Source organism: Panthera pardus, unplaced genomic scaffold, assembly GCF_024362965.1.
Source record: "Panthera pardus isolate Hobbes unplaced genomic scaffold, ASM2436296v1 HiC_scaffold_24, whole genome shotgun sequence".
Classification (NCBI taxonomy): domain Eukaryota; kingdom Metazoa; phylum Chordata; class Mammalia; order Carnivora; family Felidae; genus Panthera; species Panthera pardus.
In genome coordinates this window covers 114278591-114297355 of record NW_026526810.1, presented here as the reverse complement: position 1 = coordinate 114297355, position 18765 = coordinate 114278591, and the positions used below count along the sequence as shown (strand labels likewise).

Here is an 18765-nt window from a genome sequence, read left to right as displayed (position 1 = left end):
AGAAAAGTGGAAGAGATATAAGAAGACTAGTGGATAGACAGTTTGGATGGAGTTAGAAGCCCACAAAGGCTCTTCTTTGATCACAGCACAGCCAGCCTTGTGTTGGAACAGCGGCTCTGAGTAGTTGATCTTGTGAAGGACTGAAACTTGAAAGGGTGGAGAAAATCCCTTAAAGTTCTCTTCAAGAATAAGTAGAAACTCTTATTTACAGTTCAGGAAAAGGAAAAGGAAAAAATAAAAGAAATTTCAACTGAGGAGACTTGGCCATCCATCAAAGACCTATCACATCCTTAACCTGAAGTTAAAGCTCACTTCTGGCCAAAGTAAATACATTCTTTCCAGAGCTTTGCTACAGCTGGGGTACATCAGGACACTCGCGGAGATTTAAGACAGAAGTGGGTTTTCTAATCATTTTGAGGTTGATTGGGCAAAGGGCGATGTGAGAGCAGCAGCGAGACAAAGGGGATTGGGGCTGCTGCAGGCTTACCTCACTGGGGTAGCCCTCACCCTCGTCTACCACCTTGACGTGCTCCTGAATTGCTGGGTTTTGGAGAGAAAGAGTCTTCTGGCCTTTTTTTTTTTTTTTTTTTTTTTTTTTTTTAAAGAGAAGGATATTTGTGATCTTTATGTGCTAAAAACAGTTCAGAGAGATGAATGCTGAAAATTACTTCCATTTTAAGGTCCCGCCTTGACCACGGTATAAGTCAGTTTCAGTTCCAAAGTTTTGAGCATGGCATCTCATCAAATTGACCAGCGAAATTGGCAGTAGGCCATATATGGGCTGAAGGCCCTAAAACCAAACTGGCTATCATATTTGAGTTGCTTTTTTTTTTAATAAGCTTTGTATTTTAGAATAGTTTTAGATTTGCAGAAAAGTTGAAAAGATAGTACAGAGTTCTCATATACCTTACACCCAGTTTTCCCTATTATTAACATCTTACATTATTATGGTATCTTTGTCTTACCTAATGAACCAATATTAATACATTATTATAATGGTGAAGTCCATATTTCATTCACATTTCCTTAGCTTTTCATTCAATTTTCTTAGATTGTTTTTAATGTTTATTTATTTTTGAGAGACAGAGGGTGAGTGGGGGAGACACAAGAGAAAGGGAGACACAAAATCCAAAGCAGGCTCCAGGCTCTGAGCTTTCAGCACAGAGCCTGACACGGGGCTCGAACTCATGAACCGCAAAATCATGACCTGAGCTAAAGTTGGCTATTTAACCAACTGAGCCACCCTGGCGCCCCTCAGTTTTCTTAGTTTTTAACTGATGTCCTTTTTCTGTTCCAGGACATCACATTACATTTGGTCATCATGTACCTCTTGGCAGTGACAGTTCTGAGTTGCTCTTTTATCTTTTTTTTTTTTTTAATTTTTTTTTTAATGTTTGTTTATTTTTGACAGAGACAGAATGCGAGTGGGTTAGGGGCAGAGAGAAAGGGAGACACAGAAGCAGAAGCAGGCTCCAGGCTTTGACCTTTCAGCACAGAGCCCAACGTGGGGCTCGAACTCACAAACCGTGAGATCACAACCTGAGCCGAAGTCGGACGCTCAACCGACTGAGCCACCCAGGCACCCCGAGTTGCTCTTTTATCTTAAGAGAATGATCCTATTTGGGATTAAAGTATACCAGAGAGAGACATAATAATTGTTTCATGTATAGACTCCATACAGGGTGAACTTGTTTAATTTATCACTGCATGACATGGTGCCTGCCATGTTATAGGTGCTCAGTATTTTGTTTTTCTTTTTTTTAATGGTTTATTTTTAATATGAAATTTATTGTCAGATTGGTTTCCATACAACACCCAGTGCTCATCCCAACAGGTGCCCTCAATACCCATCACCCACTTTCCCCTCCCTCCCATCCCCCATCAACCCTCAGTTTATTCTCAGTTTTTAAGAGTCTCTTATGGTTTGCCTCCTTCCCTTCTCTGTAACTTTTTTTCCCCATCCCCTCCCCCATGGTCTTCTGTTAAGTTTCTCAGGATCCACATAAGAGTGAAAACATGTGGTATCTGTCTTTCTCTGTATGACTTATTTCACTTAGCATAACACTCTCCAGTTCCATCCACTTTGCTACAAAAGGCTATATTTCATTCTTTCTCATTGCCAAGTAGTATTCCATTATGTATATAAACCACAACTTCTTTATCCATTCATCAGTTGATGGACATTTAGGCTCTTTCCATAATTTAGCTATTGTTGAAAGTGCTGCTATAAACATTGGGGTACAAGTGCCCCTGTGCATCAGCACTCCTGTATCCCTTGAGTAAATTCCTAGCAGTGCTAGTGCTCAATCAGAAGGTAGATCTATTTTTAATTTTTTGAGGAGCCTCCACACTTTTCCAGAGTGGCTGCACCAGATTGCATTCTCACCAAGAGTGCAAGAGGGTTCCCATTTCTCCACATCCTCTCCAGCATCTATAGTCTCCTGATTTGTTCATTTTAGCCACTCTGACTGGTGTGAGGTGATATCTCAGTGTGGTTTTGATTTGTATTTCCCTGATGAGGACTGACATTGAGCATCTTTTCATGTGCCTGTTGGCCATCTGGATGTCTTGTTTAGAGAAGTGACTATTCATGTCAGGTGCTCAGTATTTTGAATGTCTCATTATAAGATTACCGGATGCCTCAAAAACAGATGGATAAATCATGCTGTGTTAGAATTACATGTAAGTTAGATCATTTTAAAGCGGTAATTAATCTTCTGCCACAGTTTCCTATTTTCCTGAGATCATTGTTTATTTTTCTTATTTTCCCTACTTTTATCAAAGAAATACTCAGCCGATCATTATACACCTTTCCCTTCTGACCTGGCTTTCCTCTCAGAGCAAGTAGCTGCAGCCTGTGGATTTCAGGGTTTCCGAGCCGAGGCAGGCATCCTAAATTACTACCGATTGGACTCCACTCTGGGAATCCATGTAGACAGATCTGAACTAGATCACTCCAAACCCCTGCTGTCTTTCAGGTAAGCTGGTTCCAGGGATTTGGGATTACTGCCTAAAACTTCATTCCTTTTTTAAAGCATTTTTAAGCTAAAATAAATAAATAAAAGCTATAACTTTAAGAAATGGTTGGACTCTCTAATCTTTTACTCTTGGGCATCTTAACAGTGTTATAAGTAAAATTTGCCTAGTCCTTAAGAGTAATGACCAAATTACAGTTATATTTCTGTTTAAGATGTGTGGAATCTGCCTTTTGTATTGACAGGTATCGTCATTGGTGTGTGGAATAGACAGTGGAAGGCTGTAAGGCAAAGTGAGCAACCTGTTTGGACTAGGGAAGAGAAAGCACAGAACCCCGAGTAGTTTACTTGCCTTGTCTCCCTAAACATACATGAAATTGGGCAAAGTGCTACACCTGTATCTCACAAATAAAGTGCCTGAACAGAGTCTTTTATTAATTGTCCTATCTTTAAAGTGAACAAGCATGATAAATATAGTAAAGGACTCAATTTATTGGAAGGCTTAAATCTTGAAAGTGCATCACACAGGGCACCTGGGTGGCTCAGTCGGTTAAGCATCTGGCTTCAGCTCAGGTTATGGTCTCATGGTTTGTGGATTCAAGCCCCGCGTCAGGTTCTGTGTTCACAGCTCGGAGCCTGGAGCCTGCTTCAGATTCTGTGTCTCCCCCTCTCTCTACGCCTCTCGTGCGCATTCTCTCTCTCTCATTTTTAATCTACTTGTTTAACTGCTTTAAATTTTATTTTGCAACAGTACTGTGGGCTATTATAAGTGTAAGCAGCAGATCATGGGTTGGTCACTTACACAAGCCAGAAGAGAAGGGTCTTAGCACAGTTTGAAAAGGATGTGCAAGCAATAAATATCAAGCTGAAATTAAAAAAAAGTACAGTTGGCAATAACTTTCCCAGCCACGGTTAGTAACAGAAACTTACTACTGTGTATTGTTTTACTTATTTTCTCGTAGCTTCGGACAGTCTGCTATCTTTCTCCTGGGTGGTCTCAAAAGAGATGAAGCCCCCACGGCCATGTTTATGCACAGCGGTGACATCATGGTAATGTCAGGTTTCAGCCGCCTGTTGAACCATGCAGTCCCGAGGGTCCTCCCAAGTTCTCAGGGGGAAGGCCTGCCTTGCTGCCTGGAGACGCCTCTCCCAGCCGTCCTCCCCAGAGACTCAGTGGTAGAGCCCTGCTCTGAGGAGGACTGGCAGGTATGCACCAGCTACTTGAAAACGGCTCGTGTTAACATGACTGTCCGACAGGTATTGGCCATAGACCAGGACTTCCCTTCGGAACCCACAGAGGAGAAGAAAAGAGACATCACCACAGAAGGTTTCTGCCATCTGGATGATGAGAATAGCCAAGTAAAACGAGCAAAGTTAAACCCTGACAGCTGAGACTTGGAGAGCCCGTTCTTTTGCTCAGGCAGGTCTTAAGTAAATGACCACACTTTTTGTATTGCTGTAGACTTCAGCACCAAGACAAGCCAAAAACAGGGAAAAACTCATCATCGATCACACTGTTGCCTTGGAACCCATCCTGAAGAGGAAAGCAATTCATCACTCTGCTCAGAGACCGTTTGCTATGGTCCAGTCTGGTTAGGTGTTGGCACTAATGTACGTGAGAAGTCCAAGGAGCTTTGACCTTCCAGAACAGCCCTCTCAGCCTCTGCCGTTACCTCTGGGGGAGGTAGAAGTGAGTTTCCACATTAACGGAGCCTTATTAAATACCTCAGATTTTATTAATGGGAAACATAACGTTAAGCCCCTGCCACTACCCCATCTGGTGATTTGTGGTTAGATTGTGCTTCCAAGAGCCAACTGTTCGCCTCCCTTTCATCCTTCTAGCCATCCTCAGAGTCTGCGATTTTCTCTTCCAGCTTTTCTGGCCTTCACAAAAGAGTCCTATACACATTAAGATAGCGGAACTAGACATCTCATCTCCTAGAAAAGAAATCAATCATAGTTGTCTGTCTTGCCTAAAAGATAAAGTATACCTAAATCCAAGGAAAGGGGAATAGGAGTTTCTCCGGATTTCTTTTAGGTCTAAACTCTTCCTGTTGACTTTTTAAATGTAATTTTAATCGTTGGACTAAAAAAGCCCCAAGGGTGTTCTGTAACTGTTTTCTCCATGAATAAACTTTCTCTATTTTAAATTAAAGATCTGTATCTATTTTTGAGGGTTAACATATCTGGGATTAGTTTTTTCCTATTTTTACTTGCTGCATTGTTCATGCTGTAGAAGCCCTCCAGCTGTTTCTGCCCTATACCATCCTCCTCTGCCCTAAGTATTCTTTGTGACTGTCACACAAGAGAGAATCTGCTTTGATATTCCAGTCACTGCTGTCTTTTGTGATTGTGGACAGCTTGGAAAATGCATGAAGCACCAAGTGTTAATCTTTGTGCCCCCAGCAACTTGAATCACAGTACCCTTAGCTGAGTTCTACATTTCTCTGGACTCCGGACCGCCATTTCCTCATTCAGAGATGAAGATAATATTTACTACCATCTTCTAGGGAATATTAATATTTCAAATGATAATGGGAATTTAGTGCTCCTTTCTAGAAATGTAGTGTCAATATTTTATTATTACATGGGCTCTTAGAAACACCCCTGTTTGTTTGTTTATGTGGACAACTGGCTGGAAGCCACTTGGCTACCTGCTGCTTGCGGCGAACCTTCTTCATTCCTCTGTCCTGCCTTCTTTTTTTTTTCCTTAGGAACATTGTATATCGAGTCCATGTTTTAATCCTTGTTTTCTAAGAAATAAAAATAGATTCATCCCTTATGTGTAAGTAGCGAGGCTCTAAACTTAGTGCATGATAGGAAAATTTTATGTAATTAAAATTACCACTGGAAAAATCCCTTAAATTTTCCATAGTGTACATTATATGTGACCCACTAGAAACGAACATACTGTCATTAGCAAATCCAATAGATCAGCCTATCCTTCAGCATTAGGATAGTTGGTTCTTTATTCAGTCGAGTATCAGATAAAGGTGTTGGCTTGTGCTTAGGACCAGTGTGGTACAAAAAAGCACATATCCAAAATGTAAACTCACACTCCATGAGGTGAGATATGTATGCTGTGAAAAGCATGTGGAAACCGGCGAACCGAGGGAATAGCAACCGGTCTCCCAGCCTGTGCTCCCTCTAAGGATGTGCCGATTGAGACAGTGGGCAAACTTGTGTATACCATTAAATTCTCTCTCATTTTTATTTATGTCTGTTTTTATGAGGAACATAGTTGGAGATGTATATGCTGCGTCTCTACTTTGACAGCAAGCAGAAAATTATGCAATTCAGGAAAAAGGAAAAATTGATGATTTCTTCCACATTTACCTGACGGTGATCCCCTAGGTTTGTTTTAGTTGTCTACCAGACATTTTCTAAGTCAAGAGTCAGCAAATTCTGACCCACTTCCTGTTTTTGTACTGCCCACAGACTAAGAATAGTTTTTACATTTTTAAGTGGCTGGGGAGAAAAAAATTAAATGAATAATATTTTTGTGACCTATGAAAATTAGAGGAAATCCAGATTTCTGTGTCCATAAATAGTGTTATAAGAACACAGTCACATTCATTTCTAAAAAAAATTTTTTAATGTTTATTTTTGAGAGACCGACCGCAAGCAGGGGAGGGGCAGAGAGAGAGAGACACACACACAGAATCCGAACCAGGCTCCAGGCTCTGAGCTGTCAGCACAGAGCCCAACGCGGGGCTTGAACTCATGAACTGAGATCATGACCTGAAGTCGATCGCCTAACCCTCTGAGCCACCCAAGCCCCCCTACAGTCACATTCATTTATAGACAACCCATGGTTGCTTTGTCATGCTTGAATGACCCCTAGACTAAGGAACCTGAGACCAGGAGAAGGGTCCAAGGGGAAGATCTTTTTTTTTTATTCATTATTTTATAACAAAGATGCAGAGTGATACGCAGTACAATCTAGGATGTATGTGATGTCAAGAGTAGAGTCACAGGGCACCTGGATGGCTCAGTTGGTTAAGCGTCTGACTTTGGCTCAGGTCATGATTTTGCGATTTGTGAGTTCAAGTCCCGCGTAGGGCTCTGCACTGACAGCTTGGAGCCTGGAGCCTGCCTCGGATTCTGTCTCTCCCCTTCTCTCTGCCCCTCCCCCAAATCATGCTCTGTCTCTGTTTCTCAATAATAAATAAACATTAAAATTTTTTTTTAAAAAGTGGAGTCACAGTGTTAAGCCTGGGGGAACTGATACTCATATGATACTCTGCTGGTGGGAATGTTATCACAGTCCTAAATTCTGTCCCCTTGTCCTCTCAGAAGTGATGTGGTTTGATGATAAGTCAGATGGTCTTAAATCTGTTTTAAAATGTGTACCATTTAACCCAATAAATGTCACTTCTAGGAACTGAGTGTAAGGAAGTAGCACTGTTCACAAGATGTTTGTGTAAGAATGTTTGTAATAGTGAAAGTCCAAAATAAGCTCAATATCCAGGAGTTGATTGGTAAATTCATGCATTCATTCAGTAAGTGGTTATTGAGCACTGTTTTCTATGCAAGAGGTGCTGTTCTTTGCACAAAGTACCTGCCTTTGTGGTTCTGTGCTAGTGAGTGTGTGCTGTACCCATACAATGGAAGTCTGTAGCCATTAAAAGTTATGTTTTCAGGGCACCTGGGTGGCTCAGTCAGTTAAGCGTCTGACTTCGGCTCAGGTCATGGTCTCACGGTTCATGAGTTTGAGCCCCATGTCGGGCTCTGTGCTGACAGCTCAGAGCCTGGAGCCTGCTTCGGATTCTGTGTCTCCTCTCTCTGCCCCTCCTCCACTCTCACTCTCTCTCTCTCTCTCTCTCTCTCTCTCTCTCTCTCTCCTCTCAAAAATAAACACTAAAAAAATAAAAAAATAAAAGTTATGTTTTAGAAGAAGCAGTAGATATCTGAGAAAATACTCTTACTATATATTTAATGAGAAAATTCTGTTATGAAACCATGCATAATTTTGTATAGAATGTTTACATGTTTTTAAAAAAAACTGAAAGCATATGCATACAAAATGTGAATGTTGATGGGAATATAGTTGTTTATTTTATTTTCTGTATTTCTAATTTTTTTTACATTGAAAATCCTTCTAAATCTTTCTTTTTTAAAGAATAAATGTTTGTGGGGGTTTTGGTTGTTTTTCTTTTTTCTTTAAGAAATACTCCAATCTGGCAATTCTGCCTCTACTTGAAATTTGTCAGTCTCCAAATCTAAGCACATCAACATTGTCTAACAAAAGAGGCTTGTTTGAGGAAAAAATTTATGTAATAAAATACACAGCCACTATCAGTCATGTCTTAGAGACATTAAATCCATGGAGGAAATGCTCAATAAGTTAACTGAGAAAAACAGCTTAAAAACAGTATGCATAGCATTTTGCCAGTTTTTTGTATGCACAAAGTGTACATGCACAGAAAAGGCTAGAGGGTTAGCGTATTTTTAGATCTCCTAACTTTTCTGTAGCAGGCATAACTAACTGCTCTTTGGAAGAAGGCCTTTGTGATGCTTTCTGAAAGGGAGCGGATCTGGACCCGCAGAGCTCAGGAGCAGTAGCTTTGTCTAGTGTCTGCTCACCTTTCCAAGTGTGTGCCCTCAGCACTTCCCAGCCTGGGCCCTTTCAGTCTCTGTTTTTCCTCTTGTTTTTAACAAAATGTCTGGCTGGTCTGTCAGAGCATAGGAGTCCCCATCTCAGGGTCCTGAGTTCAAGCCCCAAGTTGGGTGTGGAGCCTAGTTAACAAAAAAAAAGTCTGATTAAGATGGATTGTCTTGTGGCATGCCTGGTGGCTCAGTGGGTTAAGCATCCAACTTCAGGGGCACCTGGGTGGCTCAGTCGGTTAAGCATCCGACTTTGGCTCAAGTCATGATCTCACAGTTTATGAGTTCAAGCCCTGCATCAGGCTCTGTGCTCATGGCTCAGAGCCTGGAGTCTGCTTCAGAGTCTGTGTTTCCCTCTCTCTCTGTCCCTCCCCTGCTCACTCTTGTCTCTCTCTCTCTCAAAATAAACATTTTTTAAAAATTAAAAAAAAAGATGGATCCTCTTTAGACATTTTGCTTATTATTTCAGTAGAGCCTCTTGCCTGGTTCCAGCACCCTACATAGGGTTTTTCCTAGAAGGACCCCAGGTCCTCAGACAGCTGTATTGCTGAACAAACCAGACTCAGCAAGAACTGGCTTGCATGTTCTAATTTTCCCAATTCGTTTTTCACTGAGATAAGCTGGCTTTATCCCTTTTTTCTTTTCCCTTAATCTGAAAGCTTGGTTTATTAGAGTTGGAAAAAAAATTACACCTTCGGTGGATTCGACTAAGGAGAATTAGAATGGTAATGAGGCGGAAAGGAGCCTGAATGATTATTGATCTCAGTGTGGCTCAGGAGCCAGAGGGCCAGCAGGCAGGAAAGACACCCTGCCTGTTTTCTCCTGTTCCAAAGGTTATGGTGGGAAAAAAAAGCAATGCAAATCTAGTGTCTTAGCCTGGGTGGTACATTTTTATTGACATTCCTTTTGATCAGCTATCCTATCCAAATTTGAACCCTCTTGGAGATGAGTTTGTTGACTCTCATTAGTTTTATTGGTAAAAAAAAGATTTAAGATGGTATAGTTGATGGAAATTGAAATAGAGCAGTGATCAGGAAAACTAAAATTTAGTAACAGCTCTAATACTGAGCTGTGTGACCTTGAAGAAGTCACTCGACTGAGCCTGCGTTTTCTCATCTATAAAGAGATTTGACTGGGTAATCCCAGGTTACCTACAGGCTCAGCAATGCTGTTTGGTTTTTTTTTAAGTTTATTTTTGAGAGAGAGTGTGTGAGCAGGGGAGGGGCAGAGAGAGAGAAGGAGAGAAAGTCTCAAGCAGGCTCCATGCTGTCAGTGCAGAGCCCAACACAGGGCTCAATTCCACAAACCGTGAGATCATGACCTGAGCTGAAATCAAGAGTCAGACACTTAACCAACTGAGCCACTCAGGAGCTCCAACAATGCTGTATTTCTAAAATGAGAAATTAACTTCAGAATCTGGATAAACATAAAGCAAAATTACCCCACAGACAAGATTTTTGTTAAGGAAATCATTGCATTAACCAGAGGAAAGGTAAGGAAAACTGAAACTTCTCAAGAAAACAAGCAGTCAGTAAACACGTGAAAAGAAGCTAACCTCACTAGTAGACAGGGAAACAAAAACTAAAAGCATGAGATGTAAACTTGTGCTCGTCCACTTGGCAAAAGCAAGGGGATTATAATCTGACTCCTCTCTCTCACACCCTAATCCCACAGTAAATATCGGCTCTACCTTCTAAGTATCCAGAATCTAACCACTTCTTTTCACCTCACTGCTACTACCCTGGCCCAAGGCCCTCCCATATCCCAACTGGTTTATTGCAGGAGCCTCCTCACTGGCTCCTTCCATGCTCCTGTACCCCTGATCCTATAGTTTACTCTTAACAGAGAAGCCAGGGCAAGGCCATTACACTAAGGCAGAGCATGTCACTCTTGTGCTCAAAACTTTCTAATATCACTCCATTACTTACAAGCCCCTACCCACCCTGGCCCCCATTTTCTCCTGATCCTCCCAGCCACTCTGTTCAAGCCACAGTGACCTCTTTACTACATCTCTGAACAGACCTAGCACATTCCTGCGCTGAGCCTTGGCACTGGGCTGTTTCCTTTGCTGGGAATTCACACTCTCACTTCCTTCAAAGGTTCAAATATTACCTTGGGGACACCTTCCTGACTAGCCTATTCAAAATCTCAACCCCACAGGCGTTCCTAATTTTCTTTGCCACACTCTATTCTTTTATAGCATTTATGACATAACATTCTACATAATTTACTAAAGAAATCATGCTTTCATCATAAAGAAAATATGACATGACATATTTTCATCATAAAGAAAATATGACCTAAATTGTTTATTGTTTTCCTCTACTACACTGTAAGTGACATAAAGCAGAAATGTGCCCTACTTTTCTAGGACAGTGCCTGGCCCGTAATAGTTGTTCAATATATATTTGTATAATGAATGGATATCCACAGTCGATGGGATGTATGAAAATGAACACTTATACACTGCAGTGGGGAATGTCAATCAATAAGGCCATTGTCCATGTTTAGCGAAACTTTGATCTGGCAATTCTGCTTCCAGGTATCTTCCCTATAGAAATGCCTAAGCAGAGACACAATGGTATGTGTAAAAAAATGTTCATCACAGTGTTGTTCATAACAGTGGAAAACTGGACCAAACCCAAATGTTAGTAGGGAAAGAGTTAATTGAATTATGGTTCATGTACACTATGGGACATTAATACTATGTACCCCTTCACAAGAATGGCTGCCAGAAAGGGCTCCAAGATGCACTGGTTATTTGAAAAATAAAGAATTGCAACATTATACACAGTTAAAACCCAATGTGTTAACTGCTGGTTGGAATGCAATCTGGGCAGCCACTCTGGGAAACAGTATGGAGGTTCCTCCAAAAATTAAAAGTACAACTACCCCACGACCCAGCAATTGCACTACTAGGTATTTATCCAAGGGATGCAGGAGTGCTGTTTTGAAGGGGCACGTGCACCCCAATGTTTATAGCAGCACTGTCAACAATAGCCAAAGTATGGAAAGAGCCCAAATGTCCATCAATGGACAAATGGATAAAGAAAATACGGTATATATATGTGTGTGTGTGTGTGTGTGTGTGTGTGTGTGTGTGTGTGTGTGCGTGTGTGTGTATACACACACGCACACACACACACAATGGAGTGTTACTCGGCAATCAAAAAGAATGAAATCTTGCCATTTGCAACTACGTGGATGGAACTGGAGTGTATTGTGCTAAGCAAAATTAGTGAGAGAAAGACAAAAATCACATGACTTCACCCATATGAGGACTTTAAGACACAGAACAGATGAACACAAGGGAAGAGAAGCAAAAATAATATAAAAACAGGGAGGTGGACAAAACATAAGATACTGTTAAATATGGAGAACAAACTGAGGGGTGCTGGAGGGGTTGTGGGGGGGGGGAATAGGATAAATGAGGAAGGGGCATTAAGGAAGACACTTGTTGGGATGAGCACTGGGTGTTATACATAGGGGATGAATCACTGGAATCTACTTCTGAAATCATTGCTGCACTATATGCCAACTAACTTGGATGTAAGTTAAAAATAAAAAAAGTAAAAAATAAACATTTAAAAAATCATTACTAAACAGATGAGGTTACTATAGTTAAAACTCTGAATCCAAATGTTACATGCTCTATTGTAAAAATGCACACGGTATTAGTTAAATATACTTTCCCTTCTATATATTTTTGTATCTTTGGCCAAACTCCCCAAGTAAAGTTTTGGTTTATGATTTTGTGCCCTAAAACAAAAATGTTTATATTTTATGCTATAAAGTATTGTTTAATGTTTAATTATCTTTGAGAGAGAGAGGGAGAGATAGAGCATGAGTGGGGGAGGAGCAAAAGGAGAGGGAGACACAGAATCAGAAGCAGGCTCCAGGCTCTGAGCTGTCAGCACAGAGCCTGACATGGGCTTGAACTCACGAACCGCGAGATCATGACCTGAGCCAAAGTTGGACGCTTAACCCACTGAGTCACCCAGGTGCCCCTGTATTTTATATTATAAAAGGAGGAGGAGGGGGGGGGGGAGGGGGAGGAGGAGGAGGAGGAGGAGGAGGAGGAAGGGGAGGCAGTAAAGAGCAGAGAACATCAGCAAAGAAGCCAAAGGCCCAGTCACCTGTTTCTGTCAGCTTTCATGAACACATACTGCGTGGTGGACACTTCTGGTCCAGCTTATATGTTACTATTTGTCTGTGGCCAGGGGCTCTACCAACTGAGTTCATCTGGCAAATTAATGACCTTCTAAATCTTTTACGTCATTGTGAATAGAAAAAGAATTGTGGGGCGCCTGGGTGGCTCAGTCAGTTAAGTGTCCAACTTCAGCTCAGGTCATGATCTCACAGTTGGTGAGTTTGAGCCCCGTATTGGGCTCTGCACTGACAGTGCAGACCCTGCTTGGGATTCTCTCTCTCCCTCTCTCTCTGCCCCTACCCCACTCACTCTCTTAAAATAAATAATAAATAAACCTAAAAAAAAAAAAAAAAAGAAGAAACCCAATGTGTTAAACTATTATGTACATGTAAATGTATATATGAAAAATACTATGTAAAAACTAAAAAGACTATTATCTGTATATGCACATACCTGTTTATAAATACATGGTGGGAAAGATACATCTGAATGTAACAGCGGGGAGGAGATTGGGAAGTGGTAGGGGTACTCTTTACATGCTTTTGTGTGTGTGATTTCTTTATAAGGGCACATTTATGCATTACCTATATAAGTATTTTAAATTATGCATGGAAAACCCTATAAAGAATCATGTGGTAATAAGGAATGGTGGAAATTCATCTTTCTCCAAACTCTGGAGGTTTCCTTTTTATAGATAAGATCTGGTATCGTGTCAAGTGATGCAGAAAGCAGCAGGTCTCAGCAGGTACCACGAAGCTTTCAGCCATAGTCTCTGGGTTGGGTTCTCCTTGGGCTGGTTGGAGAATGTTTGCTCACACCTATCCAGGCTAGAGAACCAGCTTCTGTCATGTTTTTGTCCATCCTAAGCTCAAGTAGTTTGTTGTGGCTAGAAACCTTGTTCTGCCTCTGTGATGAAAATACCAGGGCACCTGGGTGGCTCAGTTGGTTAAGCCTCTGACTCTTGACTTTGGCTCAGATCATGATCTCACAGTTCATGGGTTCAAGCCCCACATCAGGCTCTGTGGTGAGAGCACAGAGCCTGCTTGGGATTTTGTCTCCCTCTCTCTCTGCCCCTCCCCCACTTGGTCTCTATCTCTCTCTGAAAGAAAGAAAGAAAGAAAGAAAGAAAGAAAGAAAGAAAGAAAGAAAGAAAGAAAGAAAGAGGCAGCTGGCTTTGATTGCCAGGACAATAGTCAACGTTGAACCAGCTTATGAGGACCACAGTGCTCGCCTGAAAAAAAGGAGGACTGTATTCTTCTAGGGACATGGCTGGGTAGATCACATTGAAACCAGAAGTTATATTCTTTCTGTTAGCTCTGTGGTGAGAGACAGAGGAGGAGATGTAAAATCTGTTTCTGGCACACTGGTGGGTGTTTGTGCGTGTGTACATTTCCTGGGTGCGTTGTGTGTTCCCTTTTGTTAACACGTTAACGGGCCTGTTCCCAAAGTGAGATCAGGCCTGCGGTGTGCCCAACCAGCGGCTGGCTGCTTTCCTTGCTCCCAGCACTTCCTGAGGGCCACCGGATACAGGCCCTACAGACTTTGCTTCTTCATTTTTAAAAGGTGCTCAGCCCAAAGGGTCCAGTCTCAACAGCTGGAAAAGAGTGGACAAACCACCTCTCCTGGGTTTCTGGCTGTGGAATAATTTTCTTTCATCTCTGAAGACCAACATGCCATGTCTGTGTTATTAACGAACTAGTGCTTTTGGCGGGGTCACAGGGTGGGAGAATTGCCCACAGAGGTAAAAGAAACATCAGCATCGATGCTGTCGCTCAGGCATCAGCCCTTATCTATTCATCCAGCAACTATTTATTGAGTGTCTGTGAAGTGTGAGTCACTGTGTTATGTGAATGTGACAGGCATTGTTTCTGCCCTCAGGTCCTGCAGTGAGTGGGGGAAAACACCTTTATAAGTAGGCAATCACCATAAGTACACCATAAGCTGTGATGGGCTAAGTGCAAGGTGCAGTGGGAGAGGCACTTAATCCAGAATTGGCAGGGAAAGGCTCCCTGTAGGAAGTAAAAGAAGAGCCAACAAAGAATTCAGCTGGAATTAGCTTCACTACCCTCCTCTTTGTCTGAAGGCTATTTATTATCTCTTTTGTTTCATCTGGAAACTTTTGGGGATTTTTTTCAAGCCTTAATAGCTGATTCTGTCCGACTCACATTGAGAGATTCGTTTATCTCGTTCATAGCCCTTAGCAATGTCTGCTCTTACACCTTTTGTTCACTCTATTATCTGTGTCCTCCAAAGAATAAGCTCCTTAAGGGCAGGCTTTTTCCTGTCGTGCTCACTGACCTTTCCCTGACATCTAGAATACTGCTTGGTACACGGAACCTGCTCAGCAAAATATTGTTGCTGATTAAAGAAAGTTTTCTTTGTCATACTCTTTTGTTTGGTTGTTTTTTGTTTTGTTTTGTTTTGTTTTGTTTTTGTTTTTTTAGTTTTGAGAGAGAGAGACAGAGAGTGAGCAGGGGAGGGGCAGAGAGAGGGAGACACAATCTGAAGCAGGCTCCAGGCTCCAGGCTCCGAGCTGTCAGCACAGAGCTGGACACAGGGCTCGAACTCACCAATGGCAAGATCATGACCTGAGCCAAAGTCAGACACTTAACCAGCTGAGCCACCCAGGAGCCCCTCTTTCCCTCTTTGTCATACTCTTGATGAGACTTTGTGCATCATGAAAGTTCTTTGCAAATAACTGGCTGCAGAAAGGTAGCAGCCTGGTGTGTGTGTGTGTGTGTGTGTGTGTGTGTGTGTGTGTGTGTGTCCAAGCAGCCTTTTTTGAGAGATCCGCTCCTCATCCTGAATAGGGATATGGCTAGAAAAGCACTTCCAGCATCATCAGCCAAATCCTATCCAAGTACTCCTGATGTTTTAATCAGGGCTCATTCCACTACAAGACACAAACCCAGCAGATGATGAAAAGCAACCACGGGCTGGAAGTGCACCTGGCCTCCCTGCGAACTAGAATCAGGAAAGACGGGACCACAGCAACCGCCTTGTTTCCCTCTCCCCCGTTTCCCTCCCTCCCTGGTCTTGGCTTCCCGCTGCCTGTCCTCGTGTGACTATGTCTGACTATGACCCTCCTTGCTGACTTTACTTATACGGGGCTGCCCCCAAGTGGCACCTTCAGTCCCTGACCTTCCAGGTTGGTTGCAGATAGATAGTTAACCCAAATCCAAATTGCTGGAAGAGAATCAGACTGCTATTCTCTGGGTCAGCTGTCTACCCCCAGTCCAGTCAGTCTGCTGTGGCCCAGGAGGCAGGGATACTTTCCTCTTCAAAACCAGAGGGAGGACAGTGGACAGAAGGCAAGGAAATGATTAGTGGAAAAAATGACTGGCACCTCTATTGACATTCACTGTACGATTTGCCTTCTAGAATGAAGTGCTGGAGAATGTTGGGCCCCCCCTCCCCCGGATCACTGGACCAGGAGGTAACAGAAGTGGGGCCTGTCTAGGGCTCCCCCCACCCCCTTCACCAGAGGCTACCCCCACACAAAATTAATCAGTGCCCCAGCCACATCTCCCCTCCCCTTATCACCTCTTGGGCTTTGTTGAGAGGTTGGAGATGAGGGTGAGGCATCTGGTGCCCCCACAGCCCCATTGCTTTGGAGACCAGAGGCGATCGAGGTGCTTTCAGCCAGAAAAATATAATTTAAGGGCTTTGGCATCTGGCTGGGAGCAGAGAGCTGTGTTGCCATGGCGATGCCTCGCTTCATTTAACAGCAGCATATCGCCGAGTTTGGTCACATCCACACTCAGGCACATACAGCGCCCCGTCAGCAGCAGCCCCCACGACTCGCACACACAGTCCTCTGGCAGAAATCCCTCTGGGGGAGCAGGGCCCATTCCCAGCACCCTCCTCGCCGTCACAGACACCCACACTCACACTCACACTCACACCCTTCCCTGCGACACCTCGGCCAATCACGCAGATGCCAGCAGCACCCCCAGAAGGCACAGAGGGCCCGTGGGGGCCAGATGAGTGCACGCCCTCTGCGACGGCCCCCGGAGGAGCCCGCTGGGGTCCATGTGCTTTCCGGCGTTCCCGACGCACGGCCCAGTCTCGGTCTCCTTTATAAGCCCCCCTTTGTGTCTCATCTCCCACCCGTTAACCGTGGCCGAGGGGGTAGGAAAGGGGGGCGGAACGGTGGTGGCCCTGGTGCAGACCCGCGTCTCTGTCTTCTTGAGAGGAGAGGGGTGAGGCCAAAACCCTGCAGGGACTTAATCCAGGAGCCCCTCAGCCACGGACGTCCTGTTTCTGCCCCGCCCCTTGACGCGGAGTGGCGGACTGGGCCGACTGGAGCGGGGAGATACGAAGGCCCGGGGATGCTCACTGGACGCCGTTTGGAGCCGCGAAACATCTGAAGCGGGCTGAACGCCCATCAGTGAGGCGTAGGTGCAAAAATGGCGGCACCCAACAGCGTGCTCTGCGGTGGCTCGCGAGTTGCGTGGCCCGTGTGTATCCACACGGAAGTACGTGGGCGCGTGAAGTGTCCCCGCGCTGCTGTGTTTCAGTTCACGGACTTACGTACACAGGGGTGTCTGTAACGCGCCGGGAGCGGTCTGGGAAGAGGGGATCGGGGAGGGCTGGTGGGGGCGGTTTCAGTTCTCTTCCTGCGTGACAACACCCCTAGATCGAGCGACTCAAAACACCCAACAGCACATTCTTTTCCCCACCTCCGCGGGTCAGCCCGGTCACTCCCGCGCTGGGGGCCACTGAGCTCTGACCCAGCCGTAGCGATGGGTACTTGGTGGCCTGTGGCCACCGTGGGCTGCACCTGCTTCTCCCCGGGGGCCCCAGGCAGCGTTCCTGGGGCCGTGAGAGGAGAGGCAGAAAACTGCTGAAGGCAGAGGCCTGGCACGTCAGCCACCGCCACGTTCTGTCAGAGCAAGTGCCAGGGCAGCCCACTTTCAGGGACGAGGAAACAGGCCACCTCTTGACGAGACGAATGGCAAAGTGAGCTGGGCAGCTGCGTTGGGATGGGAAGAATTTGTAAACAGCCACGGGCACCTTCCGCTTTTTACTCTGTATAATTCTGAACTTAGCGTTCATGTGTTCCTTAAACATGAGCAGGAAAAGGTAAATCCAAGAGGCATATGAAAGAATGACGAGGACTTGGTTGATGCATAATTCAGATGGAAAAATCAAAGATGACCTCAAGGTTAGTGGTAAGCTTTTTTTTTTTTTTTTTTTAAGTAATCTCTACATTCAACATGGGGCTCGAACTCACAACCCTGAGATCAAGAGTTGCGCTTGTGCCCTGAGCCAGGCAGGCAGCCTACAAGCTTTTTTTTTTTTTTTTTTTTTTTTTTCAATCAACTGAGGAAATGAAGACTGGAATATCTAAAGCTAGAGATGTGGCAATGTTGAGTAGTGAAGAGCTTGAATCTCAGAGAAAGAGTGAAAAAGAGAAATTGTTGTTACTCCACTAGATTGCCAACAACGACAAATAATTATAATCAGACTTTGAAGGAGCTGTGCATAAGAAACATGTACGAGGGAGGGGAGGGTGGGTGATGGGTATTGAGGAGGGCACCTTTTGGGATGAGCACTGGGTGTTGTATGGAAACCAATTTGACAATAAACTTCATATATTGAAAAAAATAAATAAAATAAACTTTATAAAAAAAAAAGAAACAGAGTATGTATTATTACTCAGCCATCAGAAAGGATGACAGGATTTTTCATTCTCTTCTGGCTCTCTGCCACCGCTTGCTGGTTATGAAATACTTTCCGGGGGCACCTGGGTGGCTCAGTCAGTTAAGCGTCCAACTTCGTCTCAGGTCATAATCTCACAGTTCGTGAGTTCGAGCCCCGCATCGGGCTCTCTGCTGTCAGCTCAGAGCCCACTTTGGATCCTCTGTCCCCCTCTCTCTCTCTGCCCCTCCCCTGCTCACACGTGCTCTCTCTCAAAAATAAATAAACATTAAAAAAAAAATACTTTCTAGAACAACATTCCCACCAGTAAAAGGGATTGATTCTCCCTGATAAGATCTTTGTGAAAAAAGAGTCATGATTTCACATTTA

General features: G+C 43.8%; 1 protein-coding gene across 2 annotated transcripts in view; it reads left to right on the top strand.

Annotated features, from left to right (window-relative positions):
* The window catches only part of ALKBH1 (alkB homolog 1, histone H2A dioxygenase), a 30432-nt gene extending 22617 nt beyond the window's left edge, over nucleotides 1-7815 (top strand). For both annotated transcript variants that reach the window (XM_019427339.2, XM_019427338.2), the window contains exons 5-6: nucleotides 2785-2978; nucleotides 3938-7815. In XM_019427339.2, coding sequence (XP_019282884.2) covers nucleotides 2785-2978; nucleotides 3938-4367 — 624 coding nt within the window. In that variant the 3' untranslated portion in view covers nucleotides 4368-7815. The remainder of the gene's footprint in view (nucleotides 1-2784; nucleotides 2979-3937) is intronic.
* Nucleotides 7816-18765: the final 10950 nt, after the last annotated feature.